This window comes from Oncorhynchus mykiss, chromosome 10, assembly GCF_057628025.1.
Source record: "Oncorhynchus mykiss isolate SJ-2025 chromosome 10, ASM5762802v1, whole genome shotgun sequence".
Taxonomy (NCBI): Eukaryota; Metazoa; Chordata; class Actinopteri; order Salmoniformes; family Salmonidae; genus Oncorhynchus; species Oncorhynchus mykiss.
In genome coordinates this window covers 19,097,713-19,118,357 of record NC_143031.1, presented here as the reverse complement: position 1 = coordinate 19,118,357, position 20,645 = coordinate 19,097,713, and the positions used below count along the sequence as shown (strand labels likewise).

Here is a 20,645-nt window from a genome sequence, read left to right as displayed (position 1 = left end):
ACCATACATAATCATGCTGATAGAGGAGAATCCATTTAGTTATCAATCCCACAATACTCAAATGTATCTGTTCGTCTTATTGAATTAAAATGCCTTCCTAATGCACAGGAAGCCCAGGTTGCCTTATCTTGAGCCGAAAGGCCAACAAGCAACAGGATGGAAATGGGTTCTAAAGGAAATGTCATTGGAAATGTCAAGGCACAGGCTTTGCGTGGTCTGGGAGGACGCCATTCACTCTGATATGGCTGAACACTCCGATGTGAGCCACTTGATGCTGCAGTCGAGTGCTACAGTAAGCTAGCTCTTTGGCAGCGGTCTGAGCATGAAAGCGGGGCCTCTCTGGAGCCCACTGCTCTGAACAGCATAACAGACTAATGGTAGAGTGGTTGTGTGGCATTTAGAGAAGAAGAGGCAGGCTCAGGAGATGTGGGGGAAACAAGCTTTTACTACAGTCAAGTTGGCCTCTCAATGACAATTAACAGAGGGCTGATCTGAAGGAGGCCCGGAGCATCATAGCCGAGTCGGCTGGAGGGGATGGAAACTCACCTCTGTGCCCTGAAACATCTTCAACGGATAACTGGCTTTTCTAACCTAAGATTTGTTGCTACTTGCTACTTTGCCATGCTAATGGCTGTGATAAATGGTCAAATCCAATAAAATAATTACAATCTTCTTTATTCAACGCATTCTAGTAAAAAATGAACACTAGTGTGTGATACCCAGAGAGATTGAGGTGCCAGATGTGATGGTAAGAAGAGATGTGATGGTAACATGTAGAATGAGTCAGTATTAAAGTTGTGATTTTCATATAGTTCTATCATTCTGGAAAAAAGTTAGGTATAATTAGACAAATTTGAAAAATGAGTGTCATAAGTAAGTTGATAAAGCTTTATCTGAAAATGTCTGGTTCCTCCTCAGTCTCAAGTCTTAAATGGGAAGGATTATTGGAGGGATTTGTGATATCTGAGAGAGACAAGACAGCCCTGAAAGAGAGACCGAAAAGAGAGGAAGAGAGAGTGAGTCCTTCCTTACCTCGTTAAACTCTGGGTTGAGGGTCTTCTTCTTCACAGCAGTCTTGTGCTTTGACTTTTTGTTTTCATCAGGCTTCAGGTACCTGCAGACAAGACATAAAGCAGTAACCTTCATTGACAGCAAAGGTCTCTCTACAGTCTACGGTTGTTTTCTGTGGATTCTTGGGTGTGCTGTACACTATAATAGACAGGCATTCAGGAGATTCCATCCAGGGACACAGAATGTTGAAACGTCTTGCTTCTCTGAACTCTAAGTAGTCCAGCAGGAATGACTGACTTAAATATAGCGATATCATATTGGACATAACATTTCCAATATTAAAAGGAATGAGAAAAGGTATTTATGAAAATGAATGAGACAGAAAATATGTCTAATTAATTGAGCCTGATCAAACTGAATGTTATACCAATTCTACCACCAGAGGTTGCTGTGGAATTATATTTAATAACCTGATGGTGGGCAGCATACTGAGGCCAGCACTAAGCAAACTGTTGCTACAGTGACTGACAGTCTATGGGTTGAAAGGTTGATTACCATATTGTATTAACATACAATAGCATGGAGTTGGTGGCTCTAGACTAGGATTGCATCCCAAATGGCAACCCACATTACATATAGTGCACTACTTCATAAAAGCACTATATGGGGAATAGGGTGCCATTTGAGACACAACCTAGGTCCAACTGAAAGCTCTGATCTCCAGAAATACATTTAAAATGTTCGCAATGCTCCCGAATAGATGTAAATAATGGAAGTCATTACAATGACTTCCTACAGCAGTGGTTCTTTTTGTGCTGTGCATACTGACAATGCACAATGACAGAGTCTGGAGAGCAACAGTCATGGTTAGAGTCTGGAGAGCAACATTCATGGTTAGAGTCTGGAGAGCAACAGTCATGGTTAGAGTCTGGAGATTAACAGTCATGGTTAGAGTCTGGAGAGCAACATTCATGGTTAGAGTCTGGAGAGCAACAGTCATGGTTAGAGTCTGGAGAGCAACAGTCATGGTTAGAGTCTGGAGAGCAACAGTCATGGTTAGAGTCTGGAGATTAACAGTCATGGTTAGAGTCTGGAGAGCAACAGTCATGTTTAGAATTACAGGAGTGCTGGGCACCCCATAACAATCAACACCTCCATAAATGTTTAAGTAAAAAAATGCATAATATTTCGAAGTCAGGAAATCCAAATAGATTTTGGGCACCCCCAAGAGTCAATGTGTGATTCAAACCCTGGGTGGAGTAGTGGGGTTTGACTGAAGTTGGAGCTCGAGTAAGTTTGATCGAGCTCCCCACTGAGTCCAGTAGAACTGCAGTACTTGACTCTGTCTGTAGTAAGGCTCTCGCTATAAAGCCAACTGCTTTCTTCTCAAACCAAATTGACTGCATAGTCCATATTGGCCGACATCTCACACTTTAATTAAATAACATAGGACAATATTTGCCCCATACACAGCTCATCCTGGCCTACAAACTCTACTTGTACCCTATAGAATGGCTACAGTGTCAAAAATGTACTAGTCTCAACAGTGCCTGAGGAAGAACACGGGGTAAAATAAAATGTCTCTACTCCCTAAAAGTAATATACAGATCTCACTTGTGGCAGGAAAGAGAGATTTTCTCTGAACCTTATTACAGACTATAGCAGCCTCTAGCTCTTCAGACTGAGGAATTCCATTAGCTGCTAGAAACCTCATTCAAGTTCAGAGGGAATCCCATTTACAAGGCCCCATGTGAAGAAAACACAGGTCTCCACAATCCAGTCAATGAATTAGCCGATCTAAGATTCCCATAAGTGCTGTACGTGGATGTGCTCATGTTCAGTTGACAAATGAATGACCAAGCTCCTGGATACCTATGGAGGCTGCTCTGTAGGTATTTTATTTTAATCTTGAATAATCTTGTTCCATGGTAATAGTATAGCAAAGAAATGATTACCGCAGAGCATTGCACTGTGATTTTATGTAGATATACACTCAGTTGTCAGTTTATTGGGTACACCACACCGTTCATGAAAATGGATCGCTCCTACAGACAATGAGTCATGTGGCCATGGCTTGCTATATAAAGCAGGCAGACAGGCATTAAGGCATTCAGTTACTGTTCGGATGAACATTAGAATGGACAAAACGAGTGACCTAAGCGACTTTGAGTGTGGTATAATCATTGGTGACAGACGCGCCTGATCCATTGTCTCAGAAACGGCAGCCCACCTGGGCTTTTCACGAATGGCAGTGTCTAGGGTTTACCAAGAATGGTGCGACAAACAAAAATCATCCAGTCAGCGGCAGTCCTGTGGGTGAAAACGGTTAGTTGATGAGAGAGGTTGAAAGAGAATGGCAAGAATCTTGCAAGCTAACAGGCGGGCCACAAAACGGCATCTTGGAACACACAACTTGTCGAACCTTGTCACGGATGGTCTATTGCAGCAGACGACCACACCGGGTTCCACTCCTATCAGCTAAAAACAAGAAGAAGCAGCTCCAGTTGGCACGTGATCGAAAAAAGTGGACAATTGAGGAGTGGAAAAAGTGGCTGGCCCAACGAATCCCAGTTCCTGTTGCGTCATGCTGATGGCAGAGTCAGGATTTGGCGTAAGCAGCATGTGTGATTCAAACCCACACTAACACTGTAGATGTGTGCTGGAGCATGCGGTATCACTGCTAGACCAGCCAGGCCACACAATTTACCATTTTAGAGCAAAACTATATAATTCTATTATAAAGTTGAATAATCAGGGATAATTATAAGAGTTTGCTTTGGGGCTATCAAAGTGATGGAACCATGAACAGGATTAGTTTCCCCAAAATGAAATACCAATATTTCACATTGTGCAATAATCTCCATATCTCATTGCTCCTGGGTGTCTAATTGATCATTATCAGGGTATTTAGAGCAGCCATTAAAAATATTTCACCGTTGCACAACTTTTCACTTCCTTGTAATCTAGACTCAAAGGGGAGTATGGCTAGTTTGAAGCTTTAATTGTGTGTAGATGTCGAGCTCATTCATTTGAAAACAAAAAATCCTGCAGAGAAGCCAGTCACTCAACACTGTTTGGGCCATACATAGTCAATAAAGCCGGCAGCGCAGCCTTGGCATGCCAACGAAGACAAAAGAATGAGTCAGAGGGGATACAGGGGTTTCTATAATCTAAGTTGACACTGAAAATGTAGAAGGCCTTTGAGAGAACCAATAAAGTGCCCAAACCCCTTTAACACAGACTATATTAAAGCATTTATGAGTCTCTATTCTCACCACTGTGCAATGTTAAATGCTGCGTGCGCTTGTCATACATTCACCCAGCCTGTCAATCAAACGTTTCCTTTGACCACGTGTAACACTCAGAGGGACCACTGCCCTGTCAACTGGTGTGTGTGTGTGTGTGTGTCTGTGTGTGCAAAAGAGCTACAGGCCCAGTACAAAAGCCAAGCTTATCATCAACACAGTGGGTTGGAGCGACTCAGTGTCCGGCAGCCTTCTGAAGCCAGACAGCCATGACATAGACATTGGGTGTCGGAGGACAGGAAAATCATTGCAGCTCTTCTCTATTCAACAGAGCATACTCCTCCGCTGCATCTAAAATAGCACCCTATTCCCTATGTTGTGTAATAGGGAGACATTTGGGATGCAACCCTCCTTCAAGCCCTCATAAAAGGGAGTCTGTAAATCTATTATCTGGGTTGCAAGTCTTTCAGGATTTGGGGAGTGGTTCTCCATCGCTGGTTGGAATTGCTGTCCTCTCTCTCAATGAGTCTTCCTCCTTTCCCACTTGGCACACACTGATGTGAATCAATGTTTTTTCCATGTCATTTCAATGAAATTACTTTGAACCAATGTGGAATAGACGTTGAATTGAGGTCTGTGCCCAGTGTATTGTTTTTGTGGAGTTCTTGTCAGTGTAATGTATTGCACTTCCACCATTCAGCGAGATGAAAGAAGTACAGTAATGTTCAGGTGTGATTAAAAGAACACCCCTTCATAATTGCAGCCCTCAGGATGGCCTCTTGCGCAGTACATCTCTTTCATGTTGGGGAGTAATCACAGGAGATTCACCGCTGAAATGTTAGCACTGCTGGTAGCTGTTTTGTTCCAGGGACTTTATACACCGTGGTGAATTTGGATCTTGCTTTAGTCTGCTAGCAATGATTGCCAGCCCTAGGCTTAGCGATATCCTTTGGCTAAATGTCAAAGTAAATGATGTTATCAGGGTAATCTGAGTTTTCGCATATATTCAAAAGAGGTATTGGCTGATAGGCGATGTAGAGATGCATCATGTTTTTAGTCTAGTATTGTATCAGACAACATTTCCAAATGGAGGGAACTTTTGTTACCCTAATAAAAACAGAGAAAAAGTAATAAACCAGAGCTTGATTCCATACAGACAGACCTAAGAGATGATGAGCAAACATCAATCCAGTACCACTAGAGGTCTGAAGTGCGTGTGTTTGGGAACGTGTGCTATCTCGAGAATGTGTGACAAACTCACGTTTTGACGTAGGGATCTGAGAAGCCGTTGGCGTCCATGGCGGCGAGGTGGGCACAGCGGACGATGCCCACCACCAGGCCAGACTTCTGGGAACTGTACTTGAGGGAGATCATGATACGCCCTCGCTCCTCCAGGGACTTGTCATCTGTCTTGTCGATCTGCGGGGTAAGGATTGGGGACACACAGGGGTCAGGGGTCAAAGGTAATGAGCATAGTGTATTACACATTATATACTCTATCCTATACCACCATCATTATTAAGAACATTTTGATGCAAAGTGGATCTTCTTGAAGTCCAACAGTTGGATCAACAGTTTAGAAGTTACAATGGTTAATATTCACTTCCACAACCCATTACATGTCATGGATCAGTTTCGGAATCTAATCGAATGTTGTGACCTGATTTGGAGTTTGATTTTGCAAAGTGAGTATTGCTGTGTGCTTCTTAGACTACACCTATAATCAATCTCCATGCAAGACACTCAAAGTCCATACTTGGCACAAGTGACTGCACGGCCACAGCGCAACTCTTCGCAGTTACTTTAATACCATGTGCCCATAAATCTCGATTACATTCCAAACCTAAGATGTGCAAATTTGCCTCCCGGGTGGCGCAGTGGTTAAGGGCGCTGTACTGCAGCGCCAGCTGTGCCATCAGAGTCCCTGGGTTCGCGCCCAGGCTCTGTCGTAGCCGGCCGCGACCGGGAGGTCACGCACAATTGGCCTAGCGTCGTCCGGGTTAGGGAGGGCTTGGTCGGTAGGGATGTCCTTGTCTCATCGCGCACCAGCGACTCCTGTGGCGGGCCGGGCACAGTGCGCGCTAACCAAGGTTGCCAGGTGCACGGTGTAGCCTCCGAGCGCTGTGTTAATAAGCAGTGCGGCTGGTTGGGTTGTGTATCGGAGGACGCATGACATTCAACCTTCGTCTCTCCCGAGCCCGTACGGGAGTTGTAGCGATGAGACAAGATAGTACAACAATTGGATACCACGAAATTGGGGAGAAAAAGGGGTAAAAATTAAAATAAATAAATAAATAAATAAATAAAAAATAAAAAAGATGTGCAAATTTACCGATTCACTGTCCACCTTATCGGAAATGCACTTTGCCCAGAACTCTGGGCTAATGACGCTAGCTAATTTGCTGTGCAGAAGGAGTCTGATAATTCCCGCCCTGCTGTGTGACTACTAGTTTACGTTTGCACTGGGTTTTACAGAGACACCCTCAAACAGCCTCCCGGTTCAAACGGTGAGAGAGCACAGTAGATGAGCGATGGGGAAAACAACCGTGCAGTGGAGAATTTGAATAGAATAAATGAACTGCTGAAACTGAGAGACTTTCAAGGCCAACTGAATCATCGTTGGGGGAGAAAAAAATTATAACAGCAAGTCAAAACGCAGACCAAAGAGTAAGGGCAATGAATGGAGAGAGAGAGAGAGGGAGAGTGCACAAAAACAAAAAAGGAAGAAGTAGAGAATTGGACATTGGTAAAGGGGACAGATAAAATGGAATGTACACTGCATTGTCATATTGTCTGAAGTTCTTATATCTTCTACTGTGGAAATTCCCTGACATATGTTACATTATTCATCGTGGAACACACAATATTGTGAATCTAAAGCAAAAGTGTGTAAGTGTTCCTAAGAGCACAATGTTTCACAAACATGCTGGAAATACCCAAAGTGTTTTATTGCTGAGGTAGAAGAAAGCATCCCGCATCAATATTGTGACTAACAAGAGACGGAATGAGAATCAACAAATTTCTTCTGAGCAGATTGTCACCATTCAAAGTCCAACCCCGTAGAACGATCCCAGATCAGCTGTGGCAGAGTTCAAGGGGCCACCTCCCCTACTACCCCTGATTCAACCTGACCACTCTCTGATCAACCCTGTCCTGTTGTCCCTGGTTACGCATCTACATCAACATCCTTTGACGGCATCAAGCGGATCAGCACGGCCGCGCAATGATGGAGTGTATTGACTTGCTTTGGTCAACAGCTTTCTCCCCTGATATCCCTCTGTTGTGATTTGTGTTGATCCCTGCAGTATACTACATTTTGCCCCCAAAAACACTGGAGCACCAAATATGTAATGGACTCTCTTCCCTGCTTGATGGGGAAAAGTGTCTGCCAACCTCAGTTGAATTAATCATGGACAGAAGTCTCAGCTCCAATTTTTGTCGGTGTTGTCTTGAACGGCTATGAATAATTCAGCCCAAATATTGAAGGCGATTTATTCTCATTTCCAGTGTATGGTCAAGGTAAAAACTATGTAGCCTTGGGGGATCTGTTTGTCATGTAGCCGACACCTTGGTCATTGTTAAACCACATCTTTTAGAGCTAAGCTGAATCAACATTCTGGTAACTTACCCAAAATTCCTAGGTTTCCCAGAAATCCTGGTTGAAGGATCCTGGAATACTTGCTTATTCCCTCCTGCTTTTGGGAATATCCAACCGGGATTTCTGAAAAACCTGCAACCCTAACCTTGATAATGAATCAAATATATCACTTTTGTTAAATTTGTGAACCCAGAACTAAAATCTTGTATAACTGTGTTAGAAACTAGATTAGGTTTTCGGGGGAGATGTTAAGAAAAGACACTTAGTGTGAGGAGCAGAGGCAGGGCAGTAGCTCCACAGCCCTGTCTTTTGAAGGTTTTGGGCTATAGGCCAAATGTCCCTTCCCCTTCTGAATTTCTAAAGACGCACACACCCGCTAAATCGTGATTTGTTCAAATAACAAATGTTAAAAAACCTACACACAGGAACAACTGTCTCTCATTAGTCGTCATAACCCACAGTCTTTTGACAGACATTACGATACCATTTATGTTAATGGAGTCTGTCCACGAGAGAGTACCCTTGAGTCAAAACTAGATTGTAAAAGACCTGTAGCATTGAATACAGAGGGAACGACAGAGCAACAACAACCATCAACAAACAAGGGCAAACCAAGGAACTGAATGCTATGAGGCCATCTTCACACCAGAAGTGTGTGCTGTTAACGAGAGCCAGACAACGGATACAAGCACACACTAAAGGTAAGGGGAGGGCTTAGCAGTTGGTACTCAGCATACAGAGTGACTGAGGAGGACTGAGACCCTCTCTAAACTACCCTCAGTTGGTACTCTGCATACAGAGTGACTGAGGAGGACTGAGACCCTCTCTAAACTACCCTCAGTTGGTACTCAGCATACCGAGTGACTGAGGAGGACTGAGACCCTCTCTAAACTACCTTCAGTTGGTACTCAGCATACAGAGTGACTGAGAAGGGCTGACACCTCTCTAAACTACCCTCAGTTGGTACTCAACATACCGAGTGACTGAGGAGGACTGAGACCCTCTCTAAACTATCCTCAGTTGGTAGTCAGGATACCGAGTGACAGAGGACTGAGACCTGCTCTAGCCTACCCTCAGTTGGTACTCAGCAAACTGAGTTACTGAGCAGGACTGAGACCCTCTCTAAACTACCCTCAGTTGGTACTCAGCATATCGAGTGACTGAGGAGGACTGAGACCCTCTCTAAACTACCATCAGTTGGTACTCAGCACACAGAGTGACTGAGGAGGAAGGACTGAGACCATCTCTAAACTACCTGCAGTTGGTACTCAACATATCGAGCGACTGAGGAGAAATGAGACCCTCTCTAAACTACCCTCATTTGGAACTCAGCATACAGAGTGACTGAGGAGGACTGAAACCCTCTCTAAACTACCTTCAAGTTGGTACTCAGCACACAGAGTGACTGAGGAGGACTACGTCTGTAATTGTCTGTGATTTTGCTACACAACGTTCCTGTAGATTGTTCTAAAACCATTACTTGGTCAACAGTAATAGCCTATGCATTATGTTGATTCCTGCTATGAAAGTATCTGCCTGTCCCGGTTTTGCTATTGGCTGCTGTGTGAACAAGCCACTCTCACTCCCTCTCATTAGACCTTAATCTATGGATTTCACATAACTGGGAATACAGATATGCATCTGTTGGTCAGAGATACTTTTTTTTAAAGCAGGGGCTAGTCAGTATCTGGTGTGACCAGATACCGAGATTTACCTGGATTTACAGCCCAAAACCACTCCCTTTTCCCTGGGATAAATAACTGCAAGAAACAGGTCAATTATAATATATTATGTATATGACAGCATGGCGTGAAATGGAACTCTTAAAATATATGCGAAATCTAAATCTGGCTTCTCTACGTCCTCCACATGATGAATCATCAACGCTCAGGGTGGGGACAGACAGCCCATCTCAGTATGGCGCGTAGTTCACAATGCATGTAGACCTACCATCTCATCATCATAACTTTTTTTCTTGTGACAGGAAGGCCTACATTTGCTGCAGCAAAGTCTATGCTACAGTAATATAAAGACCGAATGCACGTCTAATTTACCCATATCCATCTGGCTTTTGGGGTTCACCTTATTTTTTTTATTGTAAAGATTTTTGTATTTTTCAAGTTTTAAAACAGTCTATCACTCAAATATTGTTGCTTTAAATCAGTGCATGCCACTCTCGCAGTCTTTCTCTCTCTCCATTAAGTCCATTCAAATTGCATCCAAAATAGATCATTCTGTTCTAGATTTATATATAGCTCTATATATACAGTAGATGTCCTAGCCCACCTCTTTCAGGGAATTAATTCAATGCATTATTCGTTGTGTATTTAGCTAATTAATGATGGGTTATGCATGTGAAAGCCTTCTGCATCTAATTATATTCCTTTATTATTCATGGAGTCATTAGAATGATGAAGATAAGGACAACAAAAGAGCAGATACGCTAATAACATTAGGATAAATATTATGAAAGGTCAAAAGTTTTAGAACACCTACTCATTCAAGGGTTTTTCTTAATTTTTACTATTTTCTACATTGTAGAATAATAGTAAAGACAGTAAAACTGTGAAATAACACATGGAATCTTGTAGTAACCAAAAAAGTGTTAAACAAATCCAAATATAGTTTATATTTGAGATTCTTCAAATAGCCTTGATGACAGCTTAGCAAACACTTGGCATTCTCTCAACCAGCTTCACCTGGAATGCTTTTCCAACAGTCTTGAAGGAGTTCTCACATGTGAGCACTTGTTGGCTGCTTTTCCTTCATTCTGCGGTCCGACTCATCCTAAATAATTTCAATTTGGTTGTAGGGGGATTGTGGAGGCCAGGTCATCTGATGCAGCACTCCATCCTGCTCCTTATTGGTCAAATAGGCCATACAACCAGGTCATTGTCCTGTTGAAAAACAAATGATAGCCCCACTACGCCCAAACCAGATGGGATGGCGTATCACTGTAGAATTCTGAGGTAGCCATAATGGTTAAGTGTGCCTTGAATTCTAAAAAGTCACAGACAGTGTCACCAGCAAAGCACCCCACACCATAAAACCTCCTCCTCCTTGCTTCATGGTGGGAAATACACATGTGGAGATCATCCGTTCACCCACACCGCGTCTCACAAAGACACAGCAAGTCTCTTCTTCTAATTGGTGTCCTTCAGTAGTGGTTTCTTTGCAGCAATTTGACCATGAAGGCCTGATTAACCTAGTCTCCTCTGAACAGTTGATGTTGAGATGTGTCTGTTACTTGAACTCTGTGAAGCATTTATTTGGGCTGCAATTTCTGAGGCTGGTAACTCTAATGAACTTATCCTCTGCCGCAGAGGTAACTCTGGGTCTTTCTTTCTTGTGGCGGTCCTCATGAGAGACAGCTTCATCATAGCGCTTGATGGTTTTTGCGACTGCACTTGACGAAATTTCAAAGTTTCAAAGTTCTTGACATTTTCCCTATTGACTGACCTTCATGTCTTAAAGTAATGATGGATTGTCATTTATCTTTGCTTATTTGAGCTGTTCTTGACATAATTTGGACTTGGTATTTTACCAAATAGGGCTATCTTCTGTATACCCACCCTACCTTGTCACAAAACAACTGATTGGCTCAAACGCATTAAGAAGGAAAGAAATTCCACAAATGAACTTTTATGAAGGCACACCTGTTAATTGAAATGCATTCCAGGTGACTACCTTATGAAGCTGGTTGAGATAATGCCAAGAGTGTGCAAAGCTGTCATCAAGGCAAAGGTTGGCTATTTGAAGAATTAAAAAAATAAAAAATAAAGAAAAACCCTTGAATGAGTAGGAGTTCTAAAACTTTAGACCGGTAGTGTATACAGTGCCTTGCGAAAGTATTCGGCCCCCTTGAACTTTGCGACCTTTTGCCACATTTCAGGCTTCAAACATAAATATATAAAACTGTATTTTTTTGTGAAGAATCAACAACAAGTGGGACACAATCAAGAAGTGGAACAACATTTATTGGATATTTCAAACTTTTTTAACAAATCAAAAGCTGAAAAATTGGGTGTGCAAAATTATTCAGCCCCTTTACTTTCAGTGCAGCAAACTCTCTCCAGAAGTTCAGTGAGGATCTCTGAATGATCCAATGTTGACCTAAATGACTAATGATGATAAATACAATCCACCTGTGTGTAATCAAGTCTCCGTATAAATGCACCTGCACTGTGATAGTCTCAGAGGTCCGTCAAAAGCGCAGAGAGCATCATGAAGAACAAGGAACACACCAGGCAGGTCCGAGATACTGTTGTGAAGAAGTTTAAAGCCGGATTTGGATACAAAAAGATTTCCCAAGCTTTAAACATCCCAAGGAGCACTGTGCAAGCGATAATATTGAAATGGAAGGAGTATCAGACCACTGCAAATCTACAAAGACCTGGCTGTCCCTCTAAACTTTCAGCTCATACAAGGAGAAGACTGATCAGAGATGCAGCCAAGAGGCCCATGATCACTCTGGATGAACTGCAGAGATCTACAGCTGAGGTGGGAGACTCTGTCCATAGGACAACAATCAGTCGTATATTGCACAAATCTGGCCTTTATGGAAGAGTGGCAAGAAGAAAGCCATTTCTTAAAGATATCCATAAAAGTGTTGTTTAAAGTTTGCCACAAGCCACCTGGGAGACACACCAAACACACCAAACATGTGGAAGAAGGTGCTCTGGTCAGCTGCTTTCCAATCTTTGGGAATCTCAGACGCCACGAAAGAGAGGTTGAACAGGCTAGTAATAGGGGTGGCAACAATTTTGGCAGATAATTTTAGAAAGAAAGGGTCCAGATTGTCTAGCCCGGCTGATTTGTAGGGGTCCAGATTTTGCAGCTCATTCAGAACATCAGCTGAGCAGATTTGGGAGAAGGAGAAATGGGGAAGGCTTGGGCGAGTTGTTGTGGGGGGTGCAGTGCTGTTGACCGGGGTAGGAGTAGCCATGTGGAAAGCATGGCCAGCCGTAGAAAAATGCTTATTGAAATTCTCAATTATGGTGGATTTATCAGTGGTGACAGTGTTTCCTATCTTCAGTGCAGTGGGCAGCTGGGAGGAGGGGTTCTTATTCTCCATGGACTTTACAGTGTCCCAGAACTTTTTTGAGTTAGTGTTGCAGGAAGCAAATTTCTGCTTGAAAAAGCTAGCCTTGGCTTTTCTAACTGCCTGTGTATAATGGTTTCTAGCTTCCCTGAACAGCTGCATATCACGGGGGCTGTTTGATGCTAATGCAGAACGCCATAGGATGTTTTTTTGTTGGTTAAGGGCAGTCAGGTCTGGGGAGAACCAAGGGCTATATCTATTCCTGGTTCTAAATTTCTTGAATGGGGCATGTTTATTTAAGATGGTTAGGAAGGCATTTAAAAAAATTATCCAGGCATCCTCTACTGACGGGATGAGATCAATATCCTTCCAGGATACCCCGGCCAGGTCGATTAGAAAGGCCTGCTCGCTGAAGTGTTTCAGGGAGCGTTTTACAGTGATGAGTGGAGGTCGTTTGACCGCTGACCCATTACGGATGCAGGCAATGAGGCAGTGATCGCTGAGATCTTGGTTGAAAACAGCAGAGGTGTATTTAGAGGGCAAGTTGGTTAGGATGATATCTATGAGGGTGCCCGTGTTTAAGGCTTTGTGGAGGTACCTGGTAGGTTCATTGATCATTTGTGTGAGGTTGAGGGCATCAAGTTTAGATTGTAGGATGGCTGGGGTGTTAAGCATGTTCCAATTTAGGTCGCCTAGCAGCACAAGCTCTGAAGATAGATGGGGGGCAATCAGTTCACATATGGTGTCCAGAGCACAGCTGGGGGCAGAGGGTGGTCTATAGCAGGCGGCAACGGTGAGAGACTTGTTTTTAGAGAGGTGGATTTTTAAAAGTAGAAGTTCAAATTGTTTGGGTACAGACCTGGATAGTAGGACAGAACTCTGCAGGCTATCTTTGCAGTAGATTGCAACACCGCCCCCTTTGGCAGTTCTATCTTGTCTGAAAATGTTGTAGTTTGGAATTAAAATGTCTGAATTTTTGGTGGTCTTCCTAAGCCAGGATTCAGACACAGCTAGAACATCCGGGTTGGCAGAGTGTGCTAAAGCAGTGAATAGAACAAACTTAGGGAGGACGCTTCTAATGTTAACATGCATGAAACCAAGGCTATTACGGTTACAGAAGTCGTCAAAAGAGAGCGCCTGGGGAATAGGAGTGGAGCTAGGCACTGCAGGGCCTGGATTCACCTCTACATCGCCAGATGAACAGAGTAGTAGTAGAATAAGGGTGCGGCTAAAAGCAATAAGAATTGGTCATTTAGAACGTCTGGAACAGAGAGTAAAAGGAGGTTTCTGGGGGCGATAAAATAGCATCAAGGTATAATGTACAGACAAAGGTAAGGTAGGATGTGAATACAGTGGAGGTAAACCTAGGTATTGAGTGATGAAGAGAGAGATATTGTCTCTAGAAACATCATTGAAACCAGGAGATGTCATTGCATGTGTGGGTGGTGGAACTAATAGGTTGGATAAGGTATGGTGAGCAGGACTAGAGGCTCTACAGTGAAATAAGCCAATAAACACTAACCAGAACAGCAATGGACAAGGCATATTGACATGAAGGAGAGGCATGCATTAGAGGCATTATCATCATTAGTTATTTAGGTCAACATTGGATCATTCAGAGATCCTCACTGAACTTCTGGAGAGAGTTTGCTGCACTGAAAGTAAAGGGGCTGAATAATGTTGCACACCCAATTTTTCAGTTTTTGATTTGTTAAAAAAGTTTGAAATATCCAATAAATGTCGTTCCACTTCATGATTGTGTCCCACTTGTTGTTGATTCTTCACAAAAAAATACAGTTTTATATCTTTATGTTTGAAGCCTGAAATGTGGCAAAAGGTCGCAAAGTTCAAGGGGGCCGAATACTTTCGCAAGGCACTGTAGCTAGCTAACGGCACAATCATTTGGGCTTTTTTGAGCTTAGGCTCATTAAATGTCTTTAATGTAGGGCTCATAAAATGTATGGCTCATCAGGCTCAGGGAGCATCAGGCTCGAATTTCAATCAAAGCTTTAATCAAATCCAGACATAAGCATATTTATATGCTTTATAATGCTTTTGAATGACACTTCTGGTTTTGGAGGGAAATACCGGGTTAGCAGGAAGAACATTTATTTATTCTCGGGATGGAATATTTGTAAAATACCGGGAAAATATTCAACCCTAGTGACCATCATTTGCCTCATGCAGAGCGACACATCTCCTTTGCATAGATTGGATCAGGCTGTTGATTATGGCCTGTGGAATGTTGTCCCACTCCTCTTCAATGGCTGTACGGAGTTGCTGGATATTGGTGTGAACTGGAACACGTTGTCATACATGTCGATCCAGAGCATCCCACACATGCTCAATGGGTGACATGTCTAGTGAGTATGAAGGCCATGGAAGAACTGGGACATTTTCAACTTCCAAGAATTGTGTACAGATCTTTGCGACATGGAGCTGCGCATTATCATGCTAAAACATGAGGTGATGGTGGTGGATGAATGGCAGGACAGTGGGCATCAGGATCTCATCACGGTATCTCTGTACATTCAAATTTACATTGATAAAATGCAATTGTGTTTGTTGTCTGTAGCTTATGCCTCCCCATACCATAACCACACCACCACCATGGGGCACTCTGTTCACAACGTTGAAATCAGCAAACCACTCGCCCACACAACGCCACACGTGCTGTCTGACATCTCACCGTGAAGAACACACTTCTCCAGCATTGCCCACTGAAGTCAGTTCTGACAGTTTGTGCAAAAAATATTTGGTTGTGCAAACCCACAGTTTCATCAGCTGTCCAGGTGGCTGGTCTCAGACGTGGTAGAGAAATGAACATTCAATTCTCTAGCAACAGCACTGGTGGGCATTCCTGCATGCCAATTGCACGCTCCCTCAAAAAATACTTCTGTGGCATTGTGTTGTGTGACAAAACTGCACTTTTTAGAGAGGCCTTTTATTGTCCCCAGCACAAGGTGCAACTGTGTAATGATCATGCTGTTTAATCAGCTTCTTGATATGCCATACCTGTCAGGTGGATGGATTATCTTGGCAAAGGAGAAATGCTCACTAAAAGAGATGTAATCACATTTGTGCACACAATTTGAGAAATAATGTTTTTGTGCATATGGAACATTTCTGGGATCTTTCATTTCAGCTCATGAAACATGGGACCAATACTTTACATTTTGCCTTCATAATTTTGTTCAGCATTTATAAAAAGGACGCAACGCGTGACTGAGTGGCATTTCAAAATATTGCATGATGCATGGATATTGCATGTCAATTTTGCGATTTCAATGTGAATTTGATTAATTGTGCAACCCTGACTAAGACCCTCTCTAAACTATCCCCTGCTGGGGTGCTTTGCTACAAAGCAGCTGAATACAGGTGGGAGGCTGGCTGCAAGAGCCCAGCTGGTCTGCACACACACACTGACAAACAAAAACAGTGACGTACACACACAAGCACGCACGCATACGCGCACACGTGCATGCATACATAGTAGAAGCTGTGGTAGCAGAGGTGATAGCCAGAAGAAAGCTTTAGACATAGGTTATTTTTAATTAAACAATAAAGGGAAGAGTCTAATTGAGGAATGAGAAGAGTGAGTGAATGAGTGAGAGTGTGTGTGTGTGTGTGTGTGTGTGTGTGTGTGTGTGTGTGTGTGTGTGTGTGTGTGTGTGTGTGTGTATGTGCGTCAGCAGCACATAGCTCAGTAATCCACAGGCTGTCCATTGGAAAGCCAGCGAAAAAGACAGTGCTGTTCAGTCGAGGGCTAAGCCTTCTCTGAGTATTCAGAGCAGATTGTGTCGTTGACGGTAAGAGAAAAGTATTTCTGTGAGCGCCGCTAAACCAGATGAAATTAGGAGATCTTACCGACACGCTTGGATAAAAGAGTGAATATTTAGAAAGGGCTCTGAAAAGCTATCAATATCTACCCTATCAATCAGCTCATTCGTAAAAAGTAATGCTCCCAAACTAAGGTTCTTGGAAACAGCAACCCACATTTTCAGAAAGTTTAGAGAATCACATTTTGCAGCTAAACAAAAGATCGATTTAGTAGATCTCAAGTTCAATTGAAATTTAAGGTGGAGCTATTGTATGTGAAAGAAGCTTGTCCATATTTGACTAGCAACAGTAACGTAAAATAACCACACAATAGCTATTTTGATGACAATAACAGCCTCCAGTGCACTAAGTAAGTAGCACTTGTGAGTCAATCATATGCCTCCTGCATCCATGCTCAGTCCTTGGTAAATATAATTGCTTGTCCAATAGATTTTGAGAAACCGTCATTCTCTCTGGTCTTTAATGCTGTTAACCTGCTTAATTAATTAGAGGAGAGAGGCAGTGTTGAACAGACCCCTCAGTAAGTGGTGTTTCATTGAAATTACTGTGGTTGTTTCATGAAGTTAAGGATTTGGGCTGTATGTGAGATGTTTCAAGGCTCATTGTTTACTAATAACAGAAGACATACAGTATTGATGTCTTTCAACCGTAGGTAAGATTTCTATTTAGGCAAATTAAATGTACATACAGAACATAACATTTACATGTCGAGGTTTGTAATTTAGCAGTGGAGACCAAATAACCAATTTACCTTAGGAAATGCTTACATTTGGATTCAAAGGGGAGGATGAAAAAGGCAAATTGGAGATAACTTACAGGCAGCTGTTTCTCCAAGCAGTTGTAGAAGTTCTTGGTCTGGTTGGGCTTGAGTTTCTTGAGGGGAATGCGTGTCTCTCCGATGAACTCATTGTGGCGGAACTTGTCCTCATCACACACTGAAATCCTGAAAGTACAGAACAAGAGAGAGAGGAAAGAGTAAACGAGAGAGAGAGAGAGATTAGTATATTAAGGGTCAGATTTTGGCATGGGAGGATAGGAGGATAATAAGCATTCAACCATATTCAGATCAATCAAAAGATACAAAGCAGTTATAAGAGAGAGAAAAATCCGAAGAGCGCAGAAGAGAGATAGGAGGAAGGAAAAATGGGGAGACATTGAAAAAGAGTCAGCAGCAGCAGTTGACTGATAAACCTGTGATGCAAATTTTCCATGGTTTATGGGAATGTTCTATCAACTGATGCTGGATTGCCATGGTAATGTAGAATGTTCATTCAAATGACGCTAACTGATGTGGCTCATGCAATGGAATGTGTTTTGTGTAATGTCAGTTGAGTTGACTCAACCAATCACAGTACAGATAGAAGGGTACACTTCCAACTTCTACTTCCTGGTATGGGTCTAGGTTGGAGATGGGAAGGGTAGGACAACGGGATTCTAATATCCCATAACTCTTTGCAACATTTGGGACCAATATTTGTGACAACGTTGTCTTAACCTGTATAACTTTGACCTAGGAAAGGGCACACTCAAAATGGCTGCAGTCCACCCATTATGCCATCATTGACTTGAATGGAAACCCCCTTGCTATTAATTCTATTTGTATACCTATTCCTCCTCTCTGAGACTACTGGAGATATTTCAGTGTTAAGTTGATCCTTGTTTTCTCATGTACAGGTAACCGCCAAAATAAAGGAAACACCAACAAAAAGTGGCTAAATAGGGCGTTGGGTTGGGTTGAGATCTGGTGACAGACGGCCATGTCATCCAGTTGACATAGTTGTCATGCCCTGTGGATGGGGTCATTGTCATCTTAGAAAAGATAAGATCACCTGAACCCTTCTGGTGGGCAGGCGTGCTCTCATGAGGACTGAGTCCAATTCCATGCCAATGAAGGCCACCCTCTTGGTGGACGTCAGGCGACTCTTCTTGTCGTTTACAGTAATGCCCGAGCCCGCCGATATGGGTCAAGAGCATGTCTCTGTCTGACAGGACCTGGGTCCTGATTGGGGCACAAATCAGCTAATCGTCCAGGTAATTGAGGGTCAACAATCCTTGGGATATGAGAGGTGCCAGGACAGCGTCCATGCACTTTGTGAAAGTGCGGGCTGCCAAGGAGAGGCCGAAGGGAAGAACCATGAATTCGTAAGCTGCCCCTTCGAAAGCGAATCGGAGGTACTGGAAGTAAGCATCCCTCAGGTCCAGCTTCACAAACCACTGTTCCCTGGACACAGCCTACAACACGTGGGTTGGGGACAGCATGTGTAACCTCAGTACCTTCAAGTACCCATTGAGGTTGCAGCGGTCCAGAATTGGTCGAAACCCTCCGTCTCTTTTGGGGACCACACAATAAGTGGAGTAGAACCCACCTAGCCATTCTGATGTCTCAATCCTGTGGATGGCACGCTTGTCCAGGAGTGAGGAGATCTCCAGCCGCAGGGTTTTCTTCAGGGGGTCGGCCACCGTGGTGACAAAAAGGCCCCTGAAGGACGGGGGCCAGCACCGGCATTGAAGTCGGTACCCCTCGAGCATTGTGGACAACACCCAGGGGAACTCCACATCCTCCTCCCACATTGCCCACATTGCCCTTAGCCGAGGCCGGGGAAGGGTGTGTCAGTGGTCCTGCCGGGGCCCGCCTCTCCTCTGGCGCCCCGAGCGCCTGGTTCCCCAGGCACGTCTCTATGGTGGTGACGGTTGACAGGTAATTGCTCCAACGCATTCTGTATCTCTCTCAGCATGAGGCAATGGAGCAGGAGAGGGACCTCACTGTCGCTCGGGTGCAGGTGGGTGGCGACTGCCTTGGGGGTGGGTCTGTCTGCCTTGGACCCGGGGCCTGAGGAGGCGGCATGAATCATCTCAGGGTCTCTCAGTCCCCCCGAACCTTATCGGCCTTGTCCAGAATGTCATCAACCCCTGGGTCAAACGTCAGCCCTGGGGTGATGGGGGAGAGTGGCAAATGTGCTCTGGAGAGCAGCTGGTAGACAGGATTGGGCCAGTCAGAGATGATGCCAGGAGGTAACCACCTGCGCCATGACCCGTCCGTTGGCGCGGGCCACATCCCTCTGGATCAGGGAAAGCAGGCGAGACACCTCCATTGCTTTCCGGAGGACCTCCTCTGTGCCCTCCAGCAGCCGGGGCAAAAGAGTCAGCAGGTAGACCTGCAGCAGCATGGCCGCATTGGCAAGAGAGCAGAGGGACCCATATGTGGCTTTCAAGTCCGCATCAAAGATTCTGGGGCTCCCGGCTTCAGTCTCGGGTTCCACCCTATAATCTCCCGGTCCGGGAGGACCATGGCAACTATTATGGTCGGGTACTCCTGGAGGCCGAGTGACTCTGCGCCCGCAACATAACTGCATGGTCCACTTGTTACGAATCCCTTTGGCCCTGCAGTCTAGGGGGGATGGAAACGAGACCCGTAACATATCTCATACATATCATAATAGTGAAAAGGAACAGTGAGAATAATTTTTTATTTTTTTATTTTACCTTTATTTATACAGGTTCTTTCCAAGAGAGACCTGGTCCAATAACATCAGAGGGAACAACGTTTCAGACAAAACAATTTACATACACTAACACAACATTAAACAAAACTATAAACACACATACAGTACAACAAAAACATTGTATATTAAAAACACAAACGTCTTGACTAAAAACAGCTGACCTAAAAACAATTACACTCTTCTATGATATATACATCGATCAAGTGTTTAAACTCCACCACCGAAACCAATAACTACAGACAACTTAAATTTACTGAGATAGCTCCTTACAAAGAGAGGGGGAGAGAGAGAGAAGAGAGAGACGAGAGTTTGGGAAAACAACTGACTGGGTTTTTAAACGAAGGGAAAGGGGATGTGATTGGGTTAGGGAAAAGGAGCAGGTGTCTTCAGTGGCGACTGATTGGCGA

At 43.7% G+C, this 20,645-nt stretch overlaps 1 protein-coding gene across 2 annotated transcripts in view; it reads right to left on the bottom strand.

The window, feature by feature from the left end:
- LOC110533442 (double C2-like domain-containing protein beta) overlaps positions 1 to 20,645 on the bottom strand; it is a 165,833-nt gene that overhangs the window by 5,624 nt on the left and 139,564 nt on the right. For both annotated transcript variants that reach the window (XM_090186062.1, XM_090186060.1), the window contains 3 exons: positions 17,552 to 17,678; positions 5,518 to 5,675; positions 1,033 to 1,114 (listed from right to left, as the gene is read on the bottom strand). In XM_090186062.1, coding sequence (XP_090042188.1) covers positions 1,033 to 1,114; positions 5,518 to 5,675; positions 17,552 to 17,678 — 367 coding nt within the window. The remainder of the gene's footprint in view (positions 1 to 1,032; positions 1,115 to 5,517; positions 5,676 to 17,551; positions 17,679 to 20,645) is intronic.